Source organism: Stegodyphus dumicola, chromosome 4, assembly GCF_044657685.1.
Source record: "Stegodyphus dumicola isolate Sdum_Otavi_A_Nest chromosome 4, ASM4465768v1".
In the NCBI taxonomy this organism is placed as follows: domain Eukaryota; kingdom Metazoa; phylum Arthropoda; class Arachnida; order Araneae; family Eresidae; genus Stegodyphus; species Stegodyphus dumicola.
This window is the reverse complement of record NC_140771.1, coordinates 59,086,001-59,110,484: the sequence shown is the minus strand read 5'-3', so window position 1 is coordinate 59,110,484 and position 24,484 is coordinate 59,086,001. Positions and strand designations below refer to the sequence as shown.

The 24,484-nt window shown below is 32.7% G+C and overlaps 1 protein-coding gene across 2 annotated transcripts in view; it reads left to right on the top strand.

The window, feature by feature from the left end:
* Window positions 1–24,484, top strand: part of Pkn (serine/threonine-protein kinase N) — a 157,002-nt gene that overhangs the window by 99,066 nt on the left and 33,452 nt on the right. For both annotated transcript variants that reach the window (XM_035377398.2, XM_035377399.2), the window contains exons 13-17: window positions 1,618–1,877; window positions 18,082–18,151; window positions 18,297–18,476; window positions 23,428–23,579; window positions 23,675–23,894. In XM_035377398.2, the coding sequence (XP_035233289.1) occupies window positions 1,618–1,877; window positions 18,082–18,151; window positions 18,297–18,476; window positions 23,428–23,579; window positions 23,675–23,894 (882 nt within the window). The remainder of the gene's footprint in view (window positions 1–1,617; window positions 1,878–18,081; window positions 18,152–18,296; window positions 18,477–23,427; window positions 23,580–23,674; window positions 23,895–24,484) is intronic.

The following is a 24,484-nucleotide window of genomic DNA, read 5'->3' as shown; positions in this document are numbered from 1 at the left end:
TGGGTATAAAATATATTTCTGATAATATGTGGAGTTAATCTTAACATTTTTCTCCACTCTCTTTATTTTTAATTTACCATTACATGAAAAACCAGCAACAATCATTAATCTCTTGGAAAAACTTTAGGTTACTTGAACCATGTTTTAAGATATTTTTCTCCTCTTTGATGGTAATGAATGGATCTCTTTTTATTGCAGTCATTTAAGTGCATCCAAGATTCGTTTACTGTGACAACATTTTTCCATTTTTGGTCCAGCTAAATGTTTCTGATAAAGAATTCTGCTGGACGTTCTGTGTTTGGCGATATGTCGTGGAGACAGACGACACACATTATGTTTTTTTTTCCCTTTTTAAGATTCAAATCAGCATTAACCACTTTGTTTACAGTTGACACTGAGCATTTAAATGATTTTTCAGCGGTCATTTGATTTGGTGGATTTTCTTTTAACATTTTAAAGATGTTACTTTTGCAACATTTGAAACATTCTGCCCTCTTTGTTTTTGACAACAGTTCCTATCATTACTTTAGATATATATATAAAAATGGCTTTCACAGTGTTTTTTTAATAACTAGATACAAATAATTTTCTTCGGAAAGAACACAAACATAGCCTTTCATCTATTGCTTCTTTAAAAGTGACATTTTGCATGAAAACAAAACTGTCAAATAGCAGATAATAATTTATACTTTAAAAATATAGTTGCAGTTAAAAAAAATTCCAAATGGAAGATTTTCTTTTACAGCAAAGATAAAAAGCCCTAAAAATGTGCGAACTAAAATCCTTGTCTAAAAAATGTCCGAACAGCCTCTGTAGAAGCTTTCCTTCCCTATTCAGGATTTTTCCAGTATTAAAGTGTAAAAAAAAAAATAAAAAAAAAATAAAAAAAAAATAAAAGGAAATGAGTCAGCAAGCATAAAATGCATAATATGTAATTAATTTTTAATATATTTTATGCCATATTCACTTCATAAATAGTTCAAAAGCATGAATCATATTCAGTCAATTTAGAGTTTAGAGAAATGGTATAGCCGAGCTATGTGGAAAACTTTGTTTTCCCATGAGATCTTTCCATCATTTATATTTCAATACTGGCAGCTGTGGATGCATGGATGATTCATGGTGTATTTATGTATGTATGCCATTAATTGAGGTTTACAGTTTGTTTTTCAATAAATTTATGAGACTCAGAAAATTTCTTTCATTATTGAAAAATATTCTAATGAATATTTATTCATTGAGCTGATCTCTGTGTTAGTTTACACAAACATTATTGATGGTGTATTTGGGATTCTTGTTTTACGTATTATATTTCATATAAATTGTTTCTTCATTATTTATTACTGTAATTCCATTACTGAAATCGAGTTTCTTTTTTTTTTTTAACTGTGGTCCTGAAAAAGTATTGCATCATAAAAGAGTGTGTGAGGGGGATAGAGGAAATTTGAAATTCAGAATTTTCCAGTAAAGGATAAATTTAGTATTCATCTTTGCTTAAAAACCTAGTTTTATGTTTTTTTAATTGTTTAAATAATTAATTATGTAAGCTTTTTTTCTTTGTATGATGTATGATAAAATTTTTAGAGAAATGATTTTGTCTTTTTGAACTTACTCTAGACTGCACTTGGTGAATTTGATTTCCTTGGATCTGAGTTATACCCGCCTAATACTGTCAAGAAAGATTGCTATCCTATGAATGATGTTGGATTAGATCGGTATACCCACAGCTCTAATATTAAGGAGTGCCTTACTGAATCTGATTTAATTGTGAATAATCGAATACGTCACTCTCCAACACCTGAGCCATTAGTGGAAATGCCAGATGAACAAGGAAATCTGGTAACTCAGCTTCCTCCTCCAGTTCAGGAAGCTGAAAAGTATGCAAATGATTGTTTTCTTTCAGCACTTAAAAATTTGAAATTTAAGTCTTTTAATGTATTTCATAAAATAAAGTGATAAGTTTAGTAATAAGTGATTGTTTGTTTAAACTTCCACTTCATGGATATTCTAATGTTCTAATTGTCATACATGAGTTTAGAATTAGAACAGTCCTATATGTGTATGAGTATAATTGGTTATAATTAACAAATTTCTAGATATTTTATATGAAATCTTAAGCATAGTGCTGAAGGGGGCAAGCCTACCAAACCCGCTGTAGATGTCAAGAAATAAAAGTCATTTGAAAAATTTTATAGCATTACTATGAGCTCAAAGATCTAGATGTTTTTTAAGAGTGCTTTATAAAGTTTCTTTATTATTAATAAAGAACAAAATGTTTCTCGAAATCAAATGATAACTCAAATCTAATCATTTATACCAGTGGTTCTAAACCTTTTGTCTAACACGTAGCACCTAAACAAAAATTGAAAACCTTTAGTACCAACACTGCAAATACTACTACCACCACCAATCTTGAACAAAGCTCAGATCGCATAAATTTATGAGTGTTAAAGAAAATCAGGATGTTGGTGTTTTAATTTTTGAATTTAAAAGTTAAAAATACTTTGCTTCTTTGCTATTTTTCTCTTGCGTACCATCAATGGTAAGCGTACCACCGGTTGAGAACCCCTGATCTATGCTATTAAAATCTGTGCGTATTTGTCTGTTTGTTTGTGATCAACAACGCAACTCCCCCGGAATGGCGAGGGAGTTGCGTTTTGAGAGAGGTACCTTCCAAAAATTCATAGGAAGCCGTTTTGACCATTCTCATTTTCGAACGACTTTAATCAGCTGAGATATTAGTTGAAAACTCTAATTTTTACAAGCAGGAAATAAAAATCTGCTTTATTTCGAAAAGTGTTGCTAATGCTCGCTTTCAAATCATAGAGTTTGCTAATAAAACATTTGTAAGTTTTACAAAATATGAAATAAAAATAGCATTGCCAAACATTAAATATATTCTTATTATATAAGGCATATTCTGACATTGAAGAAAGTATGCAATTGCATGTGCTGTCATTGTGTGTCGAAAAGTTTTCGCTAATGGTTAGCATTTTAAATAAATAGCTGCTGTTAACACTTTTTTGTTTCAAGTTATGATAATTCACTTAATATGTTATTGCCACATATTAATTCTTTTATTGATATTGAGAAGAATTTGTTATATTACATTAAATCAAGATTTCATATGTATACGTATTAACCTGATGTGTATAAAAAGGTTTTCTATCCTGGTTTGGCAACAAAATATTATTTACGGATTGTTTTTTGTTTGGAAAGAATGAATTGATTTCATTCATATTGAAATGTTTTTATACATTCTTTTTTCAGGTGTAACTAGAACTTATAAATTTTGCTTTGGCAGCAGCACGCTGATCTGGTGGGATTGCATGCTAGCATTTTGCAGGAAAAATGCCAAAAAGCAAAATTCCAATAATTGTTCAAAAAAATGACAAATAACAAAGATGATATTTTAATTTCTTTAATAAATAAAATTTTATGATACATGTTTTATACATTTATTAAGGAAACTGATGAGTGGAAAACATTTAAACAGTTTTTATAGAAATTTAAATATATTTCAATATTTATAATAATCTTTATTGGTTCTGATAATTAATTATTTATTGGCATCATGATAAAAACAGCAGAAAGCATTTGTTGTATTACACATGGTATTCTTAAGGTCTTTTTTACAACATGTGATAAGTTCTGTTACTAAGGAATGTAGTATGTTTTCAGAAACTGATATTCAATTTGGTGTTGAAATAGCAAACCATGAATTTTATTGGTATCTGGTTGTAACGGAAGTTCTTTGCCAAAAAGCATTCTTAATAAAGTTAGGGTGAAAAAAAACTTTTCAAAGCCTTCAACCCAGAAAATTGGCAGCCACGAGTCCAAAAACAGATCAACCTCATTTCGAATGTCCTGTGCAAAATGGAAGATGACGCCAGCAAGATGTAGCTGCAGGTGTGAAAAGAGGTAGAAGTCCAAAGGAGCAACATAGGGGCTGTATGGTGGGTGTGGCAAAATATCCATAAAGAGTCCAGCCAGTTGCATTATCTTGATAGAAAATTACCTTTTTGTGCCGGAACTCAGTTAAAAATTTTTCCTTGATAGCAGCATCTCGCTGTACACCTTACTGTCGAGAGTTTTACCTTTTTCCAGATACTCTTTGTAGATAATACCATGGCAGTCCCACCAAAAACAAAGCGTTATCTTTTTGGTAGTCAAATTGCGCTTTGCAATGCTGCTGAGATGCTCACTGGGAGCAGACCAACCTCCTTTCCGGCCAGTGTTGTTAAAGTAAATCCACTTTACATCACAAGTGACAATCTGGTCTAGAATTTTGTCCTTGCGTTGATATTCGAGTAGATTGGTGCAGGTCTGAACACATCTGTGTTTATCTGTTTGAGTCCGCTCATGATTTGCGATTTAACTTGTACGCCATATTTATGCAATTCACAACACGACTAATGATATGGCATTAACATCTAACTCTTTAGCAAGCTCTCGAATGGTTGCATACTGATTTTCTTCCACAAGTTCTCACAGGCAGGCTTCATCAACATCAGTAGGCCTGCCAGAGCGCTCTGCGTCTTGAATTCATAATCCTTGTTTTTGAAATTTAGGGACCAAATCCTCACAGTGACGTATGATGCTACTTTAGTACCTAAAGCTGTACACATGATTTCGTGGCATCCTGTTAATATTATGAATTCAAATTTATTTAATTATGCTTTTGTTTCCGTGTGCAATGTATTTTTTATTATTTGTCTCTTTTGGCAACATTCAACTGTAGTTTAGAAAACCCTGTTCTAAAGAAACTGAAATGTAGTGTTACCACTTGTCTTCACTACACATTCTGTACAAGGTAATAAATGCTTTTCTGGTTGTATAATCTGAAATAAATTAAGCTGTAATATGCTTTGCATTCCTGATTGAATAATACTGTAACAGGTTATGGGCCCAGTATAACATTATCTACGTTATAAGAAATTTTATTGCTTAGCCTAACCGTGCGAGTTCCTCAGAAGTGAAAACGAGTTTCATTATAATCGTGGAAGTATTTGGTACAGAAAAACTTTTTGAATTGCAAATTTGGAGACAAGCAGTGGAAGAGGATGGTTGAAGGTTTACTTATAGAAAAAGAAGGAGCTTTCGAAGTGTGTTCTGGGGAAGTAGTCAAACCAGAGCCGGTTGCCGAAGGTGCTCCCCTTGAAGTCTGGAATAAGTACAACCGAGAATTAACCAAGTTTGACAAGGGTAAAAGAGCTGCTCGTGGAATTTCTCGCAACATTATACTCAACAATTTGTGATTTAGTTTCCATGTGCAAAACAGAAAGAGAAATATGGATGAAGCTGCATGAATTGTTTGAACAGAAAAATAAGCAAGCAAGTATGCATGCCAATTGCAGTTTTCATCATTTATGCTTTATCCTACAGATACAATGGCCATCAATATAGCAAAACTAGAATGTCTGGAGTCACGAATGCACGATTTAGAAATTAAACCAAAAGACTTTGTTATTATAAGCAAACTGTTAGAAACTCTCTCTAATGAATTTGAGCCACTAAAAATTGCTTGGTGTGCAAGGCCGGAAGAACAGCAAACACTGCCGGAAATGAAGGGACTGCTAATTTCAGAAGATCAGAGAAGGATGTCAATGGCATGTAGGGACAGTAAACTTGTTGCATTAATGGCTAAATGTACTGTTGGAAAAACTCCAAGCACTCAAAACATTTTCAAGAAAAAATAGGCCTGTTAACAAACAGAGAAAACAGTATAAATGTTTTAAATGTAGCAAAAAGGGTCACTTTAAAAGAAACTGTAAATCCCAGAAAAATAATTGCACGACAATCAATCATGATGGAAAAGTCTAACTGTGGAGAAGCTTTTATTAGTGAGAGTCTCATTGTGACTGATAATAATGCATGGGTAATGGACACTGGAGCTACTCAGCATATTACAAACAAAATTGACTGGTTTCAATCATATACAGTCAAAAGTCTTTAATCTGGACTCGTCGGGACTTCGGCGATTCCGGATTATCGGTTTTTCCGCATTATAGATCATCAATTTAAATCTGATAAGATGGCATGCAGAAATTATAAAATTAAAAATATGAAACTGTAATTTATGAAATAAAGAGAAATTATGATCTAAAGGGTATCAAAATTTACCCCCCCCCCCAAAAAAAAAAAAGCTTAATATTTATTTGTTTACTTTATTAAACATTTCTTTCAATGCGCGCATGCATAAAGCATACATTACGCATAGCCAAAATTAGAAAATTGCAACCAGAAAACTATGTGATGTGTATTCGTGATAATGACAAGGAATTTGATTTAAATCATATCAAAGACGGAGTACATCGAGATGAAATACTACATTTAGTAAGGAATTATAAGCCAAATAAAATAAAACCATCTGCCCTGAAGATAAGGATAATGCTGACAGATCAACTTCCAGTTCATTGCCGCAATGTTTCCTCCCACCCCCGCAGAGCAGTGTGAAATTGATAAACAGATTTCGGAATGGTTAGGAAAACAAAGATATGCTTTTATCCATTTTTCGTTTGATGGACATCGAAACATGCTTTCGCTTTGTAGATCCTTTGGCAGCTCCAGAATCGGAAATTCTTTTTGACATAATCGAAAGTTCAAGCTTACTTTTATAAAATTGCTCTAACAATCTGCAAAATATAATAAGCCGGATCCAATTCAAAGATTAAGGAACAACGCAATCTGCAACATTAACTGAAATAGATAATTTTAGCTTAGCTTATGCTATTAGTTATACATTAAACGCACATGCGTAAAAGTATTATGCGCATGTGTAAATGTATATGCGCATGTGCAGAAAGTTTGTAGCTTCAAGGTCCGGATTATAGATCATTCCGGATTATGGATGTCTGAATTAACGACTTTTGATTGTACAAAATTTGAGCTTCCAATTGAAGTAATAGTTGGTAATAATGCAACAATGAAAGCTTATGGATGTGGTTCCATATCCACTTAAAATATTAGTGCAGAGTTCATAGAAAAACAGCTTCGTGGAAAATGTACTGCATGCCCCTGATGCTGCAAGGAATTTATTTTCTGTAAGCCAGGTGCTAGATCGTGGATGTGAGTTTAATATGTCGAATGATAAATGTGAATTTTTGAAATCCAAAAATGTTTTTGTAGTTGGAATTTGCTGTGGTAACTTATTCAAGTTATTGTGTCTCCTGAAGTTGAGTGTAGTGTTGTGTGTCTCCCTGAAGCGCAGGCAAGTGAAACAAATTCTTTTCAACTCTGGCATGAAAGGCTGAGACATTTAAATAAGCAGCATGTTAAAAAGGTATTACAGTCCAATGGCATTGAAATAAAATTGGATAGTGATTTTTGTGAGGCCTGTATATTAGGAAAACAGCACAGGTTGCCATACCAGTCATGAACAACATGCTAAAGAGGTTACTGAACTCATTCATACTGATCTTTGCAGGCCTATGGAACTAGAATCCATAGGTGGTTCTCACTATTATATTTGGTCTATTGGAAAGTTCTGTCCATTTTTGAAATAAAACAAAATAAAAATTTTTCTTACCGTCAATAAACTTTATTAAATTAATGTAATTGCCATTATTATTAATGACTTCTTGCCAGCGTGAGGGCAATTTGTATATCCCGTTTTTGAAAACTGATGTAACTTTTGATGCGAAAAATTGAGCTGGTGCTTGTTTGATATCTACTTCATTTTTGAATTTTTTGCACTTCAAAAAATTTTGTAAGGACAAAACCAAGTGATAGTCAGAGGGTGCTAAGTCCGGGAAATATGGTGTATGTGACAGAATTTCCCAGCCTAGTTCTGCAATTTTTTGATGAGTCCACAAAGCAGCATGTGGCCTGGCATGATCATGATGCAGCAATGTCCTTTCTGTTGAAAATCGCCGGCCTCTTTTCTTGAACTGTTGTTTTAAATTTTCTAATTTCTGACAGTACTTCTCCGAATTGAGCTTTTTGTTCGGTTTCAAAAACTCATAATGTACTGATCCTCGAATGCTCCACCATCATTCTCCTTATTCAGTGTCAAATTTCGTTTAGAGGTGGGAGGGCTAGGTTTTCTGGGTTCACAATATGCCCTTTCCTTTACGATTTTTCTGTGGGTGATCCACTTTTCATTCCCAGTTATCATCCGGTTCAAGATGGGCTTCATTTTGTTCGGAGCAAGCAGAGATGTGCATATGATGACTCAATCATCCAAATTCTTCTGACTTAATTCATGTGGCACCCATCTTGAATATTTCCACACCAATCCTATCTTCTGAATATGGTTCGAAATGGTTTGTTGAGCTGAATTAAGCCTTTCTGCGTGCGATCTCCAATGTTGTCGCAAAAGGATCTTGCTCCAACATGTTTGTAACAACCCCGTCGCTGATCGAAGATGATCGCCCAGAATGTGGCTTATCAGAAAGTTCGAAATCACCTATTTCAAATTTTTCGAACCATCTTCTGCATGCCATATCAGAAACTGTACATTCACCAAACACTTTCAATAAATTTCTATATGCTTCCGTAGCATTTCTTCCTTTTGAAATTTGTATAAAATACAGTGGCATAAATGAACTTTATCAGTGGCCAGGGGTACACTATCCCTTCACATTTAAGACTAACATGAATCAACTTTGTTTTAGTTAACTTGCTACTTTAGCATGTATACATTAAGCAATAAAAATAGAGAGCCGAACATACGGCAAATAAACATGAGCTTACGCGTTGAAAACTGTTGTCGTAAAACGGACATAACTTTCCGGTAAAACGAATATATGCTTTACAGATGAATTTCTAAGTGCAGAAAAGTTTATTTTCTTATGCATAAGCCAGAAACTGTAGCTAAGTTTGAAGAATTTTATACATTTTTTAAAAATAAAGCATAAAAGCCAATCAAGGTAGTTTTAAGTGATGGTGGACTGTATATAAACAAGGACTTTAAGAATATTTTGCAAAGAATGAGAGCAGAGCTTTGCTACAGCACCCCCTATACCCCCACAGCAAAATGGAATGTCTGAAAGAACAAATAGAACGCTTGTTGATTTAGCTTGAACAATAATGATTGCTAAATCTTTGCCAAAGTCATTGTGGGTAAGGTTGTTAATACTGCTGTATGTATATTAAATTGTGCTGGAACCTCATCAGTAGATGGCAAGTCTCCCTTTGAATTGTTTTGTGGCCTAAAGTTACTCCTGAGGTAGTTTTATCATCCACTACTGTTACATCAATTCTTGAAGAGCCTATCAGTGTATAACTTTACCTATCAGACACCAATGAAGAGGAAAATACTACAGAACCAGCTAATGAGGACATACAATCAGAAAGACATCTAAGAAATCGACAAAACCTGAAAGCACCTGAAAGGTTGATCGAGTGTTGTTTTGTTGAGTATGTGGAACCAGAAAATTATTGCCAAACTGCAAATTTGGGTAATGCCTTGGAATGGCAGGCTGCAATGGATGAAGAGCTCAAATCTTTATCAGAAAATAAAACATGGTGCTTAACTGATCTCCCAGAGGGCAGACAAGCTATTTCAGATAAATAGGTTTACAACGGGAAATGTCATACAAATGGAGATACAGATTTAAAGTTCAGTTGGTAGTTAAAGGTTTTTTCAAAAAGGCAGGCTGTGAAATGTTTAGTCCTGTGGTACGTTTTGAAACCATTCATTCTGTGATTAGTGTTGCTGCTAATGAAGGTCTAGATTTGATGAAATCTGATATCAAAACTGCATTCTGTATGGGACACTGAATGAAGAGATTTATATGCTTCAACATGAAGGTTATGATGACATTTCAGGCAGATTGTTAGATTGGTAAAAGGTCTGTATGGGTTTAAACAGTCTCCTCATTGTTAGAATAGAAGATTAAAAAATTTCTTGTGACGTTATGGTCTGAGGGAGAGCAAGAGAGAGTCTTAAAATATGTTAAAGGAACAATTAACTTTGGAATATTGTTCCAATGAGCCTTCAAACCTGGAATCCTGTAAGCATATTGTGATGCTGATTATGTGAATGATTCTAGTACTAGGAAGTCAGTGTCTGGCATGGTATTTAAATACAGTGATGGAGCTATTAGTTGGACAAGCAGACGCAAACAGTGTATTTCTTTAAGCACCACTGAAGCAGAGTATATTGCAGGTAGTGAGGCTGCCAAAGATGTAATATGGCTGAAGTGGTTATTTGAAGACATAGCTCCTCTAAAAGTAACCCCATCACTACAGATTGACAATAAGTGCTGTTCGCCTGACTAAACCCAGAATATCATCAAAGAACTAAACGCATAGATGTTAGGTATCACTTTGTGATAGTTTTAAATGGTGACCTCTATGTTGATTATACCTCTGGTAATGAACAACTTGCTGATATTTTCACAAAACCATTGCCAAGAAAGGGTTTTGAAACTCTGAGCTGCTCTTGTTGTTGTGAACATTAATTTATAAATCGAGTTCAAGGGGAAGTGTTAAGATTATGAGCTAATTTACTGAATGACTGAATTTATTTAATTATGCTTTTGTTTGCATATGCAGTGTCTAATTTTTTTTTAAATATACAATTCATTTGGCAACATTCAACTGTAGATTAGAAAACTCTATTCTAAAGAAATTGAAATGTAGTGTTACCACTTGTCTTTGCTTCACACTCTGTAAAAGGTAATAAATGCTTTCCTGGTTGTATAATCTTAAATAAATTAAGCTTTAATGTGCTTTTCATTTCTGATTGAATAATGCTATAACACATTCTGTAGCTGACTTTTTGCAACAGAACTGGGAAGTAAATGATGGTTCTAATCTGGTAGTGTGATATTCCCATGTCAGACACCTTGTATCTAATGATAATGATATTTTTTAACAAATTTCACAACACAATGTTTTAAAACAAGTCTCTTTCTTTCAAATGCCAAAAATCGTTAGACAAAATATGATTTAACATGGCAACATGAAATGTTTGTATGGAGATATTTGCGGTGGTGGGAAACTTCCGTTAAAACCCGATATGAGACAGAATAGTATCTAACGACCAAGTGATACATATTTTTAAAGAAATAATTTCAATTACTGTAGTAACAGAAAAATTCAACAATGTAATCTATAAGTTTAGGAAGTTCTTAAGATTGGGGAAAAGTAAAATTTATTCATAACTAGAAGCATATTTTTTAAATTAATGAAAGTAGAGTTTAAAAAGGTTTTCTGGTCAGAATAGATAATTGGAAAGTATTGATGAAAATAATATGAACCTGTTATGTTTTTAATGTGTGAAGAAGACATTCATGAAATAATTTTTCTTAAGTACAAGCCCTTCACAACTGCATAATTCAGAATGAGGATGAAACTCAAGGTATGAGGTTTGCAAGATATACACTCAAGAATGATGTGAATAACAATTTAGTTCTCAGTTATATTTACTACAAATATCTCAAATTTATAATAGTAATGGCCACCTTTTTGCATTACTGCTGGATTGATGTTGTGGGGAGGGGGGGGGAAAGAACTGTAAATGTCATTATGGTACCAGTTCCTCAGAAAATGCTGCCATGAATATACTGATGAAATGGAAGACTGGGAATGACAAACAATGGAAAAAACGTAATCATAAAATTTACAACATATCAGTAAAACTGTACACACAGTGCTGGAAACCACTAACACCATTCACATAGCACAAGGGCTGCAGTCATTAGTGATATATCATCTAAATGTGATTTAGATGTTATAGACACATATTACAAAAGATGTAATAGCAACTTGGATTACTTATTTTCCTCTGATTTTCTACTGTATATATGCTGTGCTGCCATGCTCAAATTACATATATTTACAAAGATATGTGTAGTCTTTCTTCTTCTTTTTTTTATTTTATTTCATTTATATATTTATTTATTTTTAATCCTATGCCTGTCTTTGGTATTTCTGCCATTAGTCAACGGGCAGCCCAATGAGAGTGTAAAAAAGCAAGGATAAAAATTAGCCTCCATAGAGTTGTCTGTAATAAACTTTAAAATAGTCAGGCAGTTCTTGAAGTGGTCACTATCCATATGACCCTGATGACACAGAGGGTAACAAGCTGAATCCTTGATTCCAGTCCAATATAAATGTTGCTGTAAATAATCATGGCCAGTTGTTGAACGAAAGCTAGCAACTCCAGCAGCCAGAGGGATGGAAGTTGGTTCCCCCCCCCCTTTTAAGTAGGTTATCCCACTTCGTATCCATTGCTGCATCAACATCTAAAACTATTCTAAAAAACATTGCAATGGCTCGGAATCCACTGAAAGACTCTTTCTGTTTTGTCTTAGTTAAGAAAGTTTCACTTTTCAAGAATGATCCTGCCCATTGTCTTTATAGTTAGAATTGGTAAATGACAAAATAGCAGCTTGTGAATTGATGAAAAGCACAATATTTTGATCTAAAGTATTTTTTAATTTGTCATTTGCATATAGCTGCTATTTCTCCATCAGTATTGTCACAATACTTCCCAACATTACAGATAATACTAAAGTTACTCCAGCTCAGCATTTTTTTTATTGCATTTTCTGCTGAACCATAAATGTGAAACCTCTTATTTGAAACGTACCTGTAATGGTAGCCAGAGCAGCATTTTTTAAATCATTTGGAGTGGAAGGGTGTTTGTTGACATTCCAAACAAGATCCAGGTGTTTTTCCAGCTTATCTAAATTTAAAGTGGGATTCCACTCCTGTTAGAAGACCTGATGATTGGGTATAGGAATATCCTAAGAATTATAAAAATCATACATAGTCAAAAGAAAGGCTGTATGAGTCTTTCACTTGCTGGTCTATAGCAGTTTTAAAAGTTTTCTTAAGATTTTTTCAGCAAGATTCCATAGCACACCTTTGGCACCTTTCACTTAAAGGCTCCAAATCTGGCTGTAATTCCATAGCAACAATAGGAGTTGATTTTGCATCATTATCGTCCAAGCCTTTGGTGGCAGTTGTTGGACCGGTTTTTTTCCTCTTCTGCTGCTGGCGTTCGGGGGTGTAGGACGGGGCTTCGGTCTGTCCTCTCCCTGGCCAAGATGATGTGCCATTTTCCTGCTTCGCTTTGCTGTACCTTCGATGCTGTCTGCCATAGATGAAAATCCTTTTAGTGAGATTTTTACATGAAGATTCAAGAAAATAATTACTCCTGTTTCCTATACCTCATTGCAGAAAATAATTTTTTTGAGCTTCTTCCTCCTTTCCAGAACTCTTCGCGCGCACGTGTTTGTGAGATTTCAAACTTCCTGATTTAAAGAAGAAAATGCAGAAATACCAGGATTGATCAAGTATGCTTAATGACTGCCATCAAATTTTGATTGTTCCTTTTACACCAAGACTTTGTTTCGAGCGGATCCAGATAGATTGACTTTATTCTCCGTGCAGTGTTAACTCTAGTGATGCGCATCACTCGTGCTTGATGTTCAAATATTTTCGTCTGTCTGGTTGATAAAATCATTTATATTAATGCTTGTCTCAATATCAAAGATGAAGAATAAAATATAATTGATTTGGTAACATACAGTAGTCATTCTCTGGGGTAAGTACTTTATTTTGCTATCCTCTGTGGGTCACATATTTTATCCCTGTCATTCGGGTTATTGCGGAAACAACGTGATGTACTCTTAATCATTGTTATAATTTCTTCGCTGATAATTACATAAGAAATTAAAATATATAAATATTTTTACTGCCACAAATATTTTCACCACATATGGTGCCATAATATTTTTACTACATATACTACTAATATATTTTTACTACAATCATCAGTGATCAATGACAACATGTTGTTTTGGAAAATATTCAGCTTGTTTCTAACACTCTAAGGCAATAATAAAAACCTCATTTTTATATTCAGCAACAGGATGCATATAACCTGTAGTTTAGATATCATATATCCTTGATCAATGGCTGCATTTGCAGTCAAAAGTCTGTAATCCGGACGTCCATAATCCGAAATGATCTATAATCCAGACCTCAAAGCTACAAACTTTCTGCGCATGCATAAACGCATAATGCCTTTACGCATACAATATGCATTTTCGCATTCGCATAATACATTTATGCATGCGCGTTTAATGTATAACGGATGGTATAAGCTAAGCCAAAATTATCTAATTATCTATTTCAATTAATGTTGCAGATTGCGTTGTTGCTTAATCTTCTAATTGGATCCAGCGTATTATTTTTTGCAGACTGTTAGAGCAATTTTATAAAATTAAGCTTGAACTTTCGATTATGTCAAAAAGAATTTCCTTTTCTGGAGCTGCTAAAGGATCTACAAAGCGAAAGCATGTTTCGATGTCCATCAAACAAAAAGTGGAATTGCTACAAAAAATGGATAAAGGCATATCCTTTGTTTCTCCAACCATTCCGAAATCTGTTTATCAATTTCACGCTGCTCTGCGTGGGGGGGGGGACGTCACGGCGGCCAATGTACTGGAAGTTGATCTGTCAGCACTAACGTTATCTTCAGCGCAGATGTTTTTGTTTTATTCGGCTTATAATTCCTTAGTAAATGCAGTATTTCCTCCGTCTTTGATATGATTTAAATCAAATTCCTATCATTATAAATATCACAAATACACATCAAATAGTTTTCTGGTTGCAATTTTCTAATTTCGACTATGCGAAATGTATTCTTTATGCATGCGCGCGCTGAAAGAAATGTTTAATAAAGTTAACAAATAAATATTCAGCTTTTTTTTTTTTTTTTTTTTTTTGTAAATTTTGATACCCTTTAGATCATAGTTGCTCTTTATTTCATAAATTTCGGTTTCGTATTTTTAATTTTATAATTTCTGCATGCCATCTTACCAGATTTAAACTGATGATCTGTAATCCGGAAAAACTGATAATCCAGAATCACCGAAGTACTGACAAGTCCAGATTAAAGACTTTTGACTGTATTTGCGTTTTTCAGAGTAATTTTGTTTCTAAATGAATGCCTAAGTAAACAAAATCATATGTTCTATTTAGATCTCAATTATTATAATGAAGGTGAATGTCATGGTATATGGTAATAAGGAAGAACGATTAGAAGGGTTTTTTTTTTTTTTTTTTTTCCTCTTCATTATTTACTACCATATTATTTTCATGAGTCCAGGTGTTAAGAACATTTTAAGGCTTATTGCAAGACATTCTCCAGGACAAAAAAGTCTGATCCAGTAGCATCTATCACCGTATCATCAGCAAATATCAAGATAGTAATGTCCAGAACAGATCTAGAAATATTGATAATTAAACTGTTTATCATAACATTAAAAAGAATAGGACTCAGTACTGCTGCCTGAAGTAAACTTTGTTTTGTTTGTTGATAACCCAACACATTTTGACCATATTTAACACTTATGAATTGGTGGTCAAGAAAACTTTTAATCCATTCGTATAAGTCGCCAGAAATGCCATAGAAATCAGTCTTTTAAGCAAACCAGCTCTCCAAATTTGATGAAAAGCATTTTTGAAATCTACGAATATAGCAAGGGTACTAGAGATAAGCGGACTATTTGTTCAGCAGCATGTCTGTATCTTCGAAAACCCACTTGCCTTTCAGAAATTACAGCAGCTTTATCCAACACAAACAACAATCTGTTAGGAACCAGTCTCTCAGTTAATTTACATGAAAAGTTTGTAAGAGAGATTAGGTGATAACTGTCCAAATTCTTTTCAGATTTGTTAGGTTTGAGAATTGGTATTATCATAGCCTTTCCCCAGGCACTTGACAAACTATTTCTTGAAGTTTGGTTTATAAACTTCAATAATAAAAGTTTTGCAGACTCTCCGAGGTTAATGAGAAATTCAGGTAAGATCCCATGAGAGCCTGCACTCTTACATTTCACTAAAGTACGAAGACAATTTTTCAGCTCCTCTGTACTTCAAATCAGCATTGAAAAAGCTTTTCAAACCTTGATGTATTTTTGTCTTGGATAGATCTCAATTCATTTTTCTCCATAGCAGCAGTATGTTTTTATACGTATGAACCATTCATCCATAGCAACAATATGTTGTGTATAAGAGCAAATGTTGTTCTCCATAACAACATTTATCTTTCTTCAATTCTCATTTCCTTTCCTTTTCTTTATTATTACTCTTGCACTGACATTTTCTGATTTATGAAACATTACATTCTGATGTCAGTTATGATTTTTCTCTGTACTAATCACATAATAATGAAAAAAAAAAAAAAGTAGGTATTGCTTTTGAAAATTTTCAAAATTTGTTCACTAACAGTAATCATAAAAGTTCAGTTGCCATGATTCATGTAACACCCGAACATGTGCTTTGCAGTCCTTATATCTTGAGATTCATTTTCATTTGTTCAGGCATATTGCTGTTAAGAGGCTCATATACAAGTAAAGTTATTTTATGGTCACCTGGTGTTAAGAATAACTGGAGTTTGATAAAATTCATCATCGATTATGTATCATATTTATTTGCATATTCTTCCTCTTGCAGATACCTTGTAGTATTTTGAACATAAGATTTAGAAACTTTTAGTTTGTAATAAAAATGTATACTACATGGGTAGGGGGTAATCTGCAGTATGGAAGAGAACAGAATAATACAGTCAAAGGTCGTTAATCCGGACTCATCGGGACTTCGGTGATTCCGGATTATAGATCATCATATTAAATCTAGTGAGATAGCATGCCGAAATTATAAAATTAAAAATATGAAACCGTAATTTATGAAATAAAAAACAATTATGATCTAAAGGGTATCAAAATTTACAAAAAAAAAAAAAAAAAGCTTAATATTTATTTGTTTACTTTATTAAACATTTCTTTCAATGTAATTGCTTCGTTTTTTATGTGGTAATACATTCTCTTTAATTCTATAAACAGACATAATTTCTTGTTCAGTTACAAAGTTCCACTGTTCAAGTCCTATAATTGCTGTGTCGAGAATACCGACTAATTAGTCAATCGAATTTTTTTCGTTTTCAATAACCTCTGTCACTTTCTTCGCTATCGGAAGCGAATTATAATGACGAGGAATTTGATTTAAATCATATCAAAGACGGAGTACATTGAGATGAAATACTACATTTAGTAAGGAATTATAAGCCAAATAAAATAAAAACATCTGCTCTGAAGATAAGGATAGTGCTGACAGATCAACTTCCAATTCATTGCGCGCCGCGGCGTTAAAGATAAACAAACGTTAAAGTTTAGATAAATAAAGGATATGCCTTTATCCATTTTTTGCAGCAATTCCACTTTTTGTTTAATGGACTTCAAAACATACTTTTGCTTTGTAGATCCTTTACATATTAGTAAATATATATCAGAAATTCTATTTGACATAATCTAAAGTTCAAGCTTTCTTTTATAAAATTGCTCTAATAGTCTGCAAAAAATAATAAGCCGAATCCAATTCGAAGATTAAGGAACAACGCAATCTGCAACATTAACTGAATTAGATAATTTTAGCTTAGCTTATACCGTCCGTTATACATTAAACGCTCATTGGTAAACGTATTTTGCGCACGCGCACAAGCATATTCGCAGCCGTAATCAATGCGACGCATGCGCAGAAAGTTTGCAGCTTTGAGGTCCGGATTATGGGTGTCCGAATTAACGTTTTTTGACTGTACTAACAATGACCATCATTTTGCAATTATCTGATATTCATAGTATGATTATGTAAGTATATTTATTCATTAGTGCTTTTTAAAAAAATGGAGGAAATATTTAGATAAATATGTTATCTCTTAAAACAAATGTTGTTCCATTGGAAAAAAACTAGAGTACTATTGATGTAGTGGATAAAAAAGTTTATTATATAATTTAATTTCAAAACTATATATTTTATGTCGACAAATGATTACAGTTTTTAAATTTTTGCATTTTGCTTTATTAACCTGCACAATGTTTTATTTGTTTGGTTACTTTAATAAAGAAAGGTGGATACAGTTTCATTTAACTATCTCAAATTGCATTTAGCATTTTATCTTTGTATTATTGTCAAATAAATTATTTTAATTATTTGCTGCTCTGTACTGAAAATTTTGCTTTGTATTAGATGGTATCTTCACTTTGTTTAAAACTTTCTTAAAACTGAAGTTTGTTTAAATCTCCATACTCATGTTTATAATACGTTTTTATTTTTATTTAGTGTCAGAGTTGGTCTTTCTCTGGAAAATTTTCAGTTTATTAGTCTTCTTGGCAGAGGTCATTTTGGAAAGGTGAATATTTTTTTCTGGCTTTCTCATAATGGTGTGTTTTACGCATGGAAGCTTATTCCTGTGTTTCAATTTGTTTTGAAATAAAGTGTTAAATTTTTCTCTCTCTCTCAACTTTATAATGATAATAATATTAATATTTATGTAGGTTATATTAAGTAAATTTAAAAACACAGATGAATATTTTGCTATAAAAGCACTGAAAAAGGGAGACATTCTTGCCAGAGATGAAGTAGAAAGTTTAATGGCTGAAAGAAGAATTTTTAAAATAGCTAATTCCATTCGCCATCCGTTTCTGGTGAATTTATTTGCCTGCTTCCAAACTCAAGTAAGTTACTAGAGCAGATTTTATTACCTCTGGTTTTATTGTTATTTGGATGAATTTTGATCTTTGTAATGATGAAAAGAAAATTGGTTGTGTATGTTTTCTGTTTCATATCTTTTAAAATATCTGGATTAGAAATCTCGTTTTTATGCTATATAATATATAGAATAGTTAATCAATATAGTCTTCTAACAGTGTAAAAATATAGCTTACTAAATTATTTCCATTCATTTGACAAGTATAAACAAATATAAATTCTGTAAAATGTTTTCTTCATAATAAAAGAATGCATACACTTTTTAAGTTTTTCTTCTTAAAGAAAATTTAAAAGCTCTTGAATTTATGTTCCCCCCCCCAACCTATTTTAAAATCATTTATATATTTGGTTATTTTTTTCATTTTATTCATATTTTTCCTACCATTTGGTTTTAATGCATTTATGTAATTTTTAATTGATTACTTAGCATATAGTGAAGTTTAACTGTTGCATTTAGTATCTCCTTTTTTTATCAGTGTTCATGAAAAATTCTTTGGAAGATGAAGGTGCATATTTGGGTCTATTGGGTCTTTTCCTACATACCAGAGATTTTTATAAGTTCTAGAGGTCTGATTGTCTAAACTTCATGTCAAACATTTCTCCAACACTGAAACCTTGTTGATTGTTATGTTTTTTATCATTATGTAGATTTGTCAGCATTTCCTCCTGGTGATAATTTACTGTAGCAATTGTCCATATTCCAGTTTTATTAAAAGTTTGCATTCTTCTGATTTTAAACTTTTGAACAGTGATTTCCTTCATTAACCCTTCTTGATTTATTTTTGTGTTTCAGCATTTTAAACTTTTGTATCTTTCTGTATCGTTTGGATATATGTTATATTCATGCATGACCCTTTGTTCAAAAGTTTATGGAAAATGTCTGTAGAGAGTTTTGTTGAATATTACACTTTGTCACCTTCTAAGTAATATCTATCAGAACACATACACTTATTTTAGTATTTTCAGTATTTCTGGAAATACAGATACTGGAAATGTTGACCCCTTAATCTCATGTTGATAAGGGAGGGGAAACATTTTTAGTTGAATGATGAGAAATCTGAAAATAAGGTAATTATAGCTTGGTAGGGATCTGGTTCTGGTTCCTGCCAAACCACAGTTTTGGATTTTGAAATCTATGTGAATTTATGTGAAGATAAATATTGTCAAAATAAGGGAAAATACCATTTATTTAAACATGTGCATAGAAAATTGTGTTTTGTTTAGAATTGCTGTATTATTTTCACCATCTTCAAAAAAAGTGTAAAAAATTTTAGTTTTCCATTTTTCTAAAACATCAGAAAGCATTCTTTGCATATTCTGTTGTGAAGTTCTTTAAATGCAATAACTTTATTGATATTATTTTTTAAATTCATAAGTTATTGCAAATATGGTTTTTATGAGGGGCCATTTATATATCTGAGAGTTTTTTGTAACCCTTTGCATTTGAGCCTGCAGTAACAAAGATATTTTTAATTCATTTCATTTGTAATGTATAATTTATTTAAAAGGAAAATTTATGAATAAATTTAAATACACTATTTTTAAACTGTATTATTTTTACTATGATTTGAACATGTTATAAATCAAAATTTAATTATAAATTATTTGGGATATTCAAGTATGAAACTTCTGAAGCAAACAACAATATATAAAATATGAATAGCAGTCACAGATTTTGCAGTAATAAATGGTTTGTTTTCTAGTCTTTTCAGATGAATGAACAAGACAATTTTTCTTCGTTGGTTAAGTACTCACTATCATCAGAATCATAACTTGGCAATGCAAAACTTGTATGTATCCTGAAATAACGCTTTCTGTCTTTAATAATAAATAACAGCTTTTGCTGTGATGAATATCTTTTTAAAAGAAATGACTTAATACTAAAATTAGTAATATATGAAAGTAAATGCAACTGAACTTTTGCTGGAAATCTTAAAAGTTCAGTGTGTACTGGTTCGTAATAGATTGAATGCACACAGGTCCAGTAATAGGTTGATAAAATTTATTTTATGAAAAGAAACATGTCAGAGTTCTGGAATTTTCTACAAAAATCCTATAAATCTTTGTAGTTTCACAGCAGCATATCTGCCAACTTTTACGAATTTTTCGTAATTTTTACGAAAATGCGTTTGTCTTTACAATTTTACGATCGTAATCCATTTTTTACGATTTTTTTTTTTTTCCTTTTTCGAGTGTTTTTAGTGATTTTTGTTGAAATTTTAGAATTTTTCGCCAATTCAGCGATTTTCGATATTGCATCGTGTTTTACCGCCAACTACCGACTACTTCGAATCCAGTAACCTGCGGTTTCTCCCAACTCGCCGCTTAACCAGCCAATCTAATGCGCTGAACTTGTTTCTCCCACTCTTTTCTTTGTGGGCGCCAGATTAATTATTATTATTATTATTATTATTTTGTTTTGTTTTGTTTGCACATGCTACGAATTTTCTTAATACGTCGTTGTTACGAAATGAGTTAAAAAAAAAACGTATTCTCAATATTTTCGGCCTACCTACAAACAGGGTTGCCACGCTACCTGGAAAACCGGGAAAAGTCAGGGAATTCGAAAATTGACCAAAATATTCAGGGAATTTAAGTATTTTTGTCAAAATCTGGAAAAGTCAGGGAAGTTCATACAACGATCCCGCCAAAAAAAGCGATTTTTGCGCCGACGTCGGAAGAGGTAACTTTTTTGGCGAATTATGTATCACGTGAGTGTCATTCGGGTAGCTGCCATAGAGCCAATTTTCGCAGTTCCAATTTGATTGTCTTTAGAAAGGCAAAGCAACTTTCCCGCAACTTTTGGTTTCCAATATTTTCGAGAATCGCATGTGCAGTGCATGAACTAAAGAAAGTACCTGTTCTCGTATAAAACAAAATGGGTTTAATCCTAGTATACGGTACCATGGAGGTTAGAATCAAAGAATATGTGTTGTAAAGAAGGAAAACCTCTCTGCAACAGACGTGGCTCCGTTCCATCATAGAGGGAAACAGCTATGCATGTCTGATATATCTGTCGCCAAAGCTCGAAACCGGTGTCGAAGTTCGAAGGTCACGTTATCAAGAGTTCATAAAATGAATATCCTTTAAAATTTCTTTAACCACTTGCGCTAAAAAGACGTGCCACGCACGTCGAGATGTTTTTGTCTCAAACCGTGAGCGACGTGAACACCACGTCGATAAGCATTTATCGCAAAAATGAAAATAACGTGGTGCACACGTCGCCTAACAACGAGATTGTTTATTTCTCGAGTTACAGCTCTGGATTGCACTCGCAGATGCGGAGCGGCGTAAATGAGACACTTTACGGCTTGTTATATTGTAGCGCATGGCACCGCAACTGTGAAGTTTAGTCTTAGCGCAAGTGGTTAAACTCTAAAGGAAAAGAAAATATTTTATGGCGCAAGTAAATTAATTCATGGATTAGTTATTTTCAGGGGAAAAAAAAAAAAAAAACTACGAAAATCCGTTTTTAAAATTATTGCGAAAAATCCAAGAAAAAACGTCCTTTGATAAAAACGTTTCTTCTTGGATTTTTCGCAATAATTTAAAAACGGATTTTCGTAGTTTTCTTTTTGTCAAAGTGCGTTTCTTCTTAACACGTGTTTCCCAATTTCCTGTACACATCGCGGAGAGGGAAATTCTGGCCGCCAGGTTGCGTCGCCAAATCCCTTGGCAAATTTTCCCTCCGCATTCTAGCGGCGTAATAGCATTCTACTTGTATGGAACCTTTTCTTCTTTACATAGACGTTCTTTGGTTAGAATAATAATGGGATTTGGCGACATCTTGATGCGCTGTAAACGGGTCATTTTGGTCTTGGCGACAATTTTCAAAATCGTGCCAAAGCCTTACCGTATACTAGAATTTTACCACAAAATCTTTTTAAACCCTTTTTTTTTTTTTTTTTCTTTTTAATAAATACCTTGCCATTTTGCAGTAAAATAAAAAAAATAGTATCAGTCATCTAGGCTAGCCATGTAATATAACTATATTCGCTAAAATATCGTTGATTATTCTAATTCAATTTTTAAGTAATTATTTTTATGTTATTCATATAATTTAATGTTGCTTCTTCCCTCTAAATTTATTTATTATGAATAAATAATATTTCCAAATTTCAGGAAATTTTCTCTGGCATAATCCTGAAATTAATTATAGCAGTATGATGACATACCATCATGAAATTTAATGCACATATTTTTTCCTTATGTATGCTGCGAAATAAATATAAAATAGCTCAATTTATTAAAATAGATTTCTTTCTTTCGTTTAGCTGAAGAATGTCTGCAAAAAAAGCCTTATTTTATTCCAGATTGGGAAGATTCTAATCTCAATCTTCAGTGGAGAAAACAACAACTATTATAATTATATTTGTGTTTTCAAGTGTTAAGGTGCCTTTTAAGAACATACCTCATGCAAATTAAATTTACCTAAAATCTAACCTAACTATTTAGCATTGCGTTGTGATTTATAAGGACCAGATTAGCCTCGTGTTGAACTGGTGATGATCATGAGTAATAATTAAATAAAACATACATTTGTTATCCAATATATATATCTTAAATTTTATTAAGTTTCTTAAGTGGAAAACTAAACAAAATTATCAAACAAAATATACCAAGAATAATTAAGAATAAATGTCCTCTGGGAGTTATTGAATAATTAAGTGAATTTGCTACACAATACAAGTAATACCATAATTAATTTACCTCTTAGCACAGCCAACGTACATTACGCGGATAGACTGGAATTTTCTTGAAACACACCTGGAAAACCTGGAAAAGTCAGGGAATTTCATTCTCCTGTTTGAGTGGCAACCCTGATTTATGTATTTAAATCAGAAATAGCTCATGACTATAATGAATAAAAATATGAAAATTAAAATAAATAAGCCTCTTTCTCTTTTTTCTCCCCAGACACATGTTTGTTTTGTCATGGAATATGCATGTGGTGGAGACTTAATGATGCATATTCACACAGACATTTTTCCAGAACCAAGAGCTGTTTTTTACGCAGCTTGTGTTGTTTTGGGTTTACAGTACTTACATGAAAACAAAATTATTTACAGGTAAGTGTAACTTTTTTTTAAATATATCATGGCTATAAAGATACATAAATGTGTTAAAATATTTTTAAACACATCTTTCCTCTGTTTATTTATAGGGATTTGAAACTAGACAACTTGCTCCTGGATTCTGAGGGATATGTCAAGATAGCAGACTTTGGCCTCTGTAAAGAAGGAATGGGCTATGGTGACCGCACAGGAACATTCTGTGGGACTCCAGAATTCTTGGCTCCTGAAGTTTTAACAGAAACTTCATATACCCGTGCTGTTGACTGGTGGGGTCTGGGTGTTCTCATATATGAAATGTTGGTTGGAGAGGTACAAATGAAAAAATCTGTTATTACTAGCTCATAGTTTAAAAAAAATACTTGTCTAATTTAAAATTTAAATGCTTCCATTTAAAATTTTACAATTTTTTTAAGAGTTAGTTTGATATTGGATTTATAAATTGATAAGATACAAAATATTATTTTAATTTCTGATATATATGTAAAATATAAAATATGAAACAAAATTATCAAACTTAATTGGAACCAATTGGCAATAGACCTTTAAATTCATAAATTTTAATTAAACACATCTCTACTTCAAGGATATGCTTTGCACTATTTTGCGTCACACTGCATTGCATTTATCCCATTCATTGTTCATGATTAAAACAAAGACTTTCTGGCTTATAAATATGACTGCAGTTAGTATATATTACTTTTTCTCCCCTTCTGCTGCTTGAATAAATAAGGTCTTTTCCTTTCTCTATTGTTTTAAAAAATGTGAGTGTGTATTTAAAAATTTTAAGGGGCAGATTGTCCTTGATTGTGCTACTGAATGTAATGTTTGACCAGCTTAATCATCAAGTAATAAAGATGTATTGTGATTATCCAAGGATTTTATGGTCCTTTTAAGAGTTC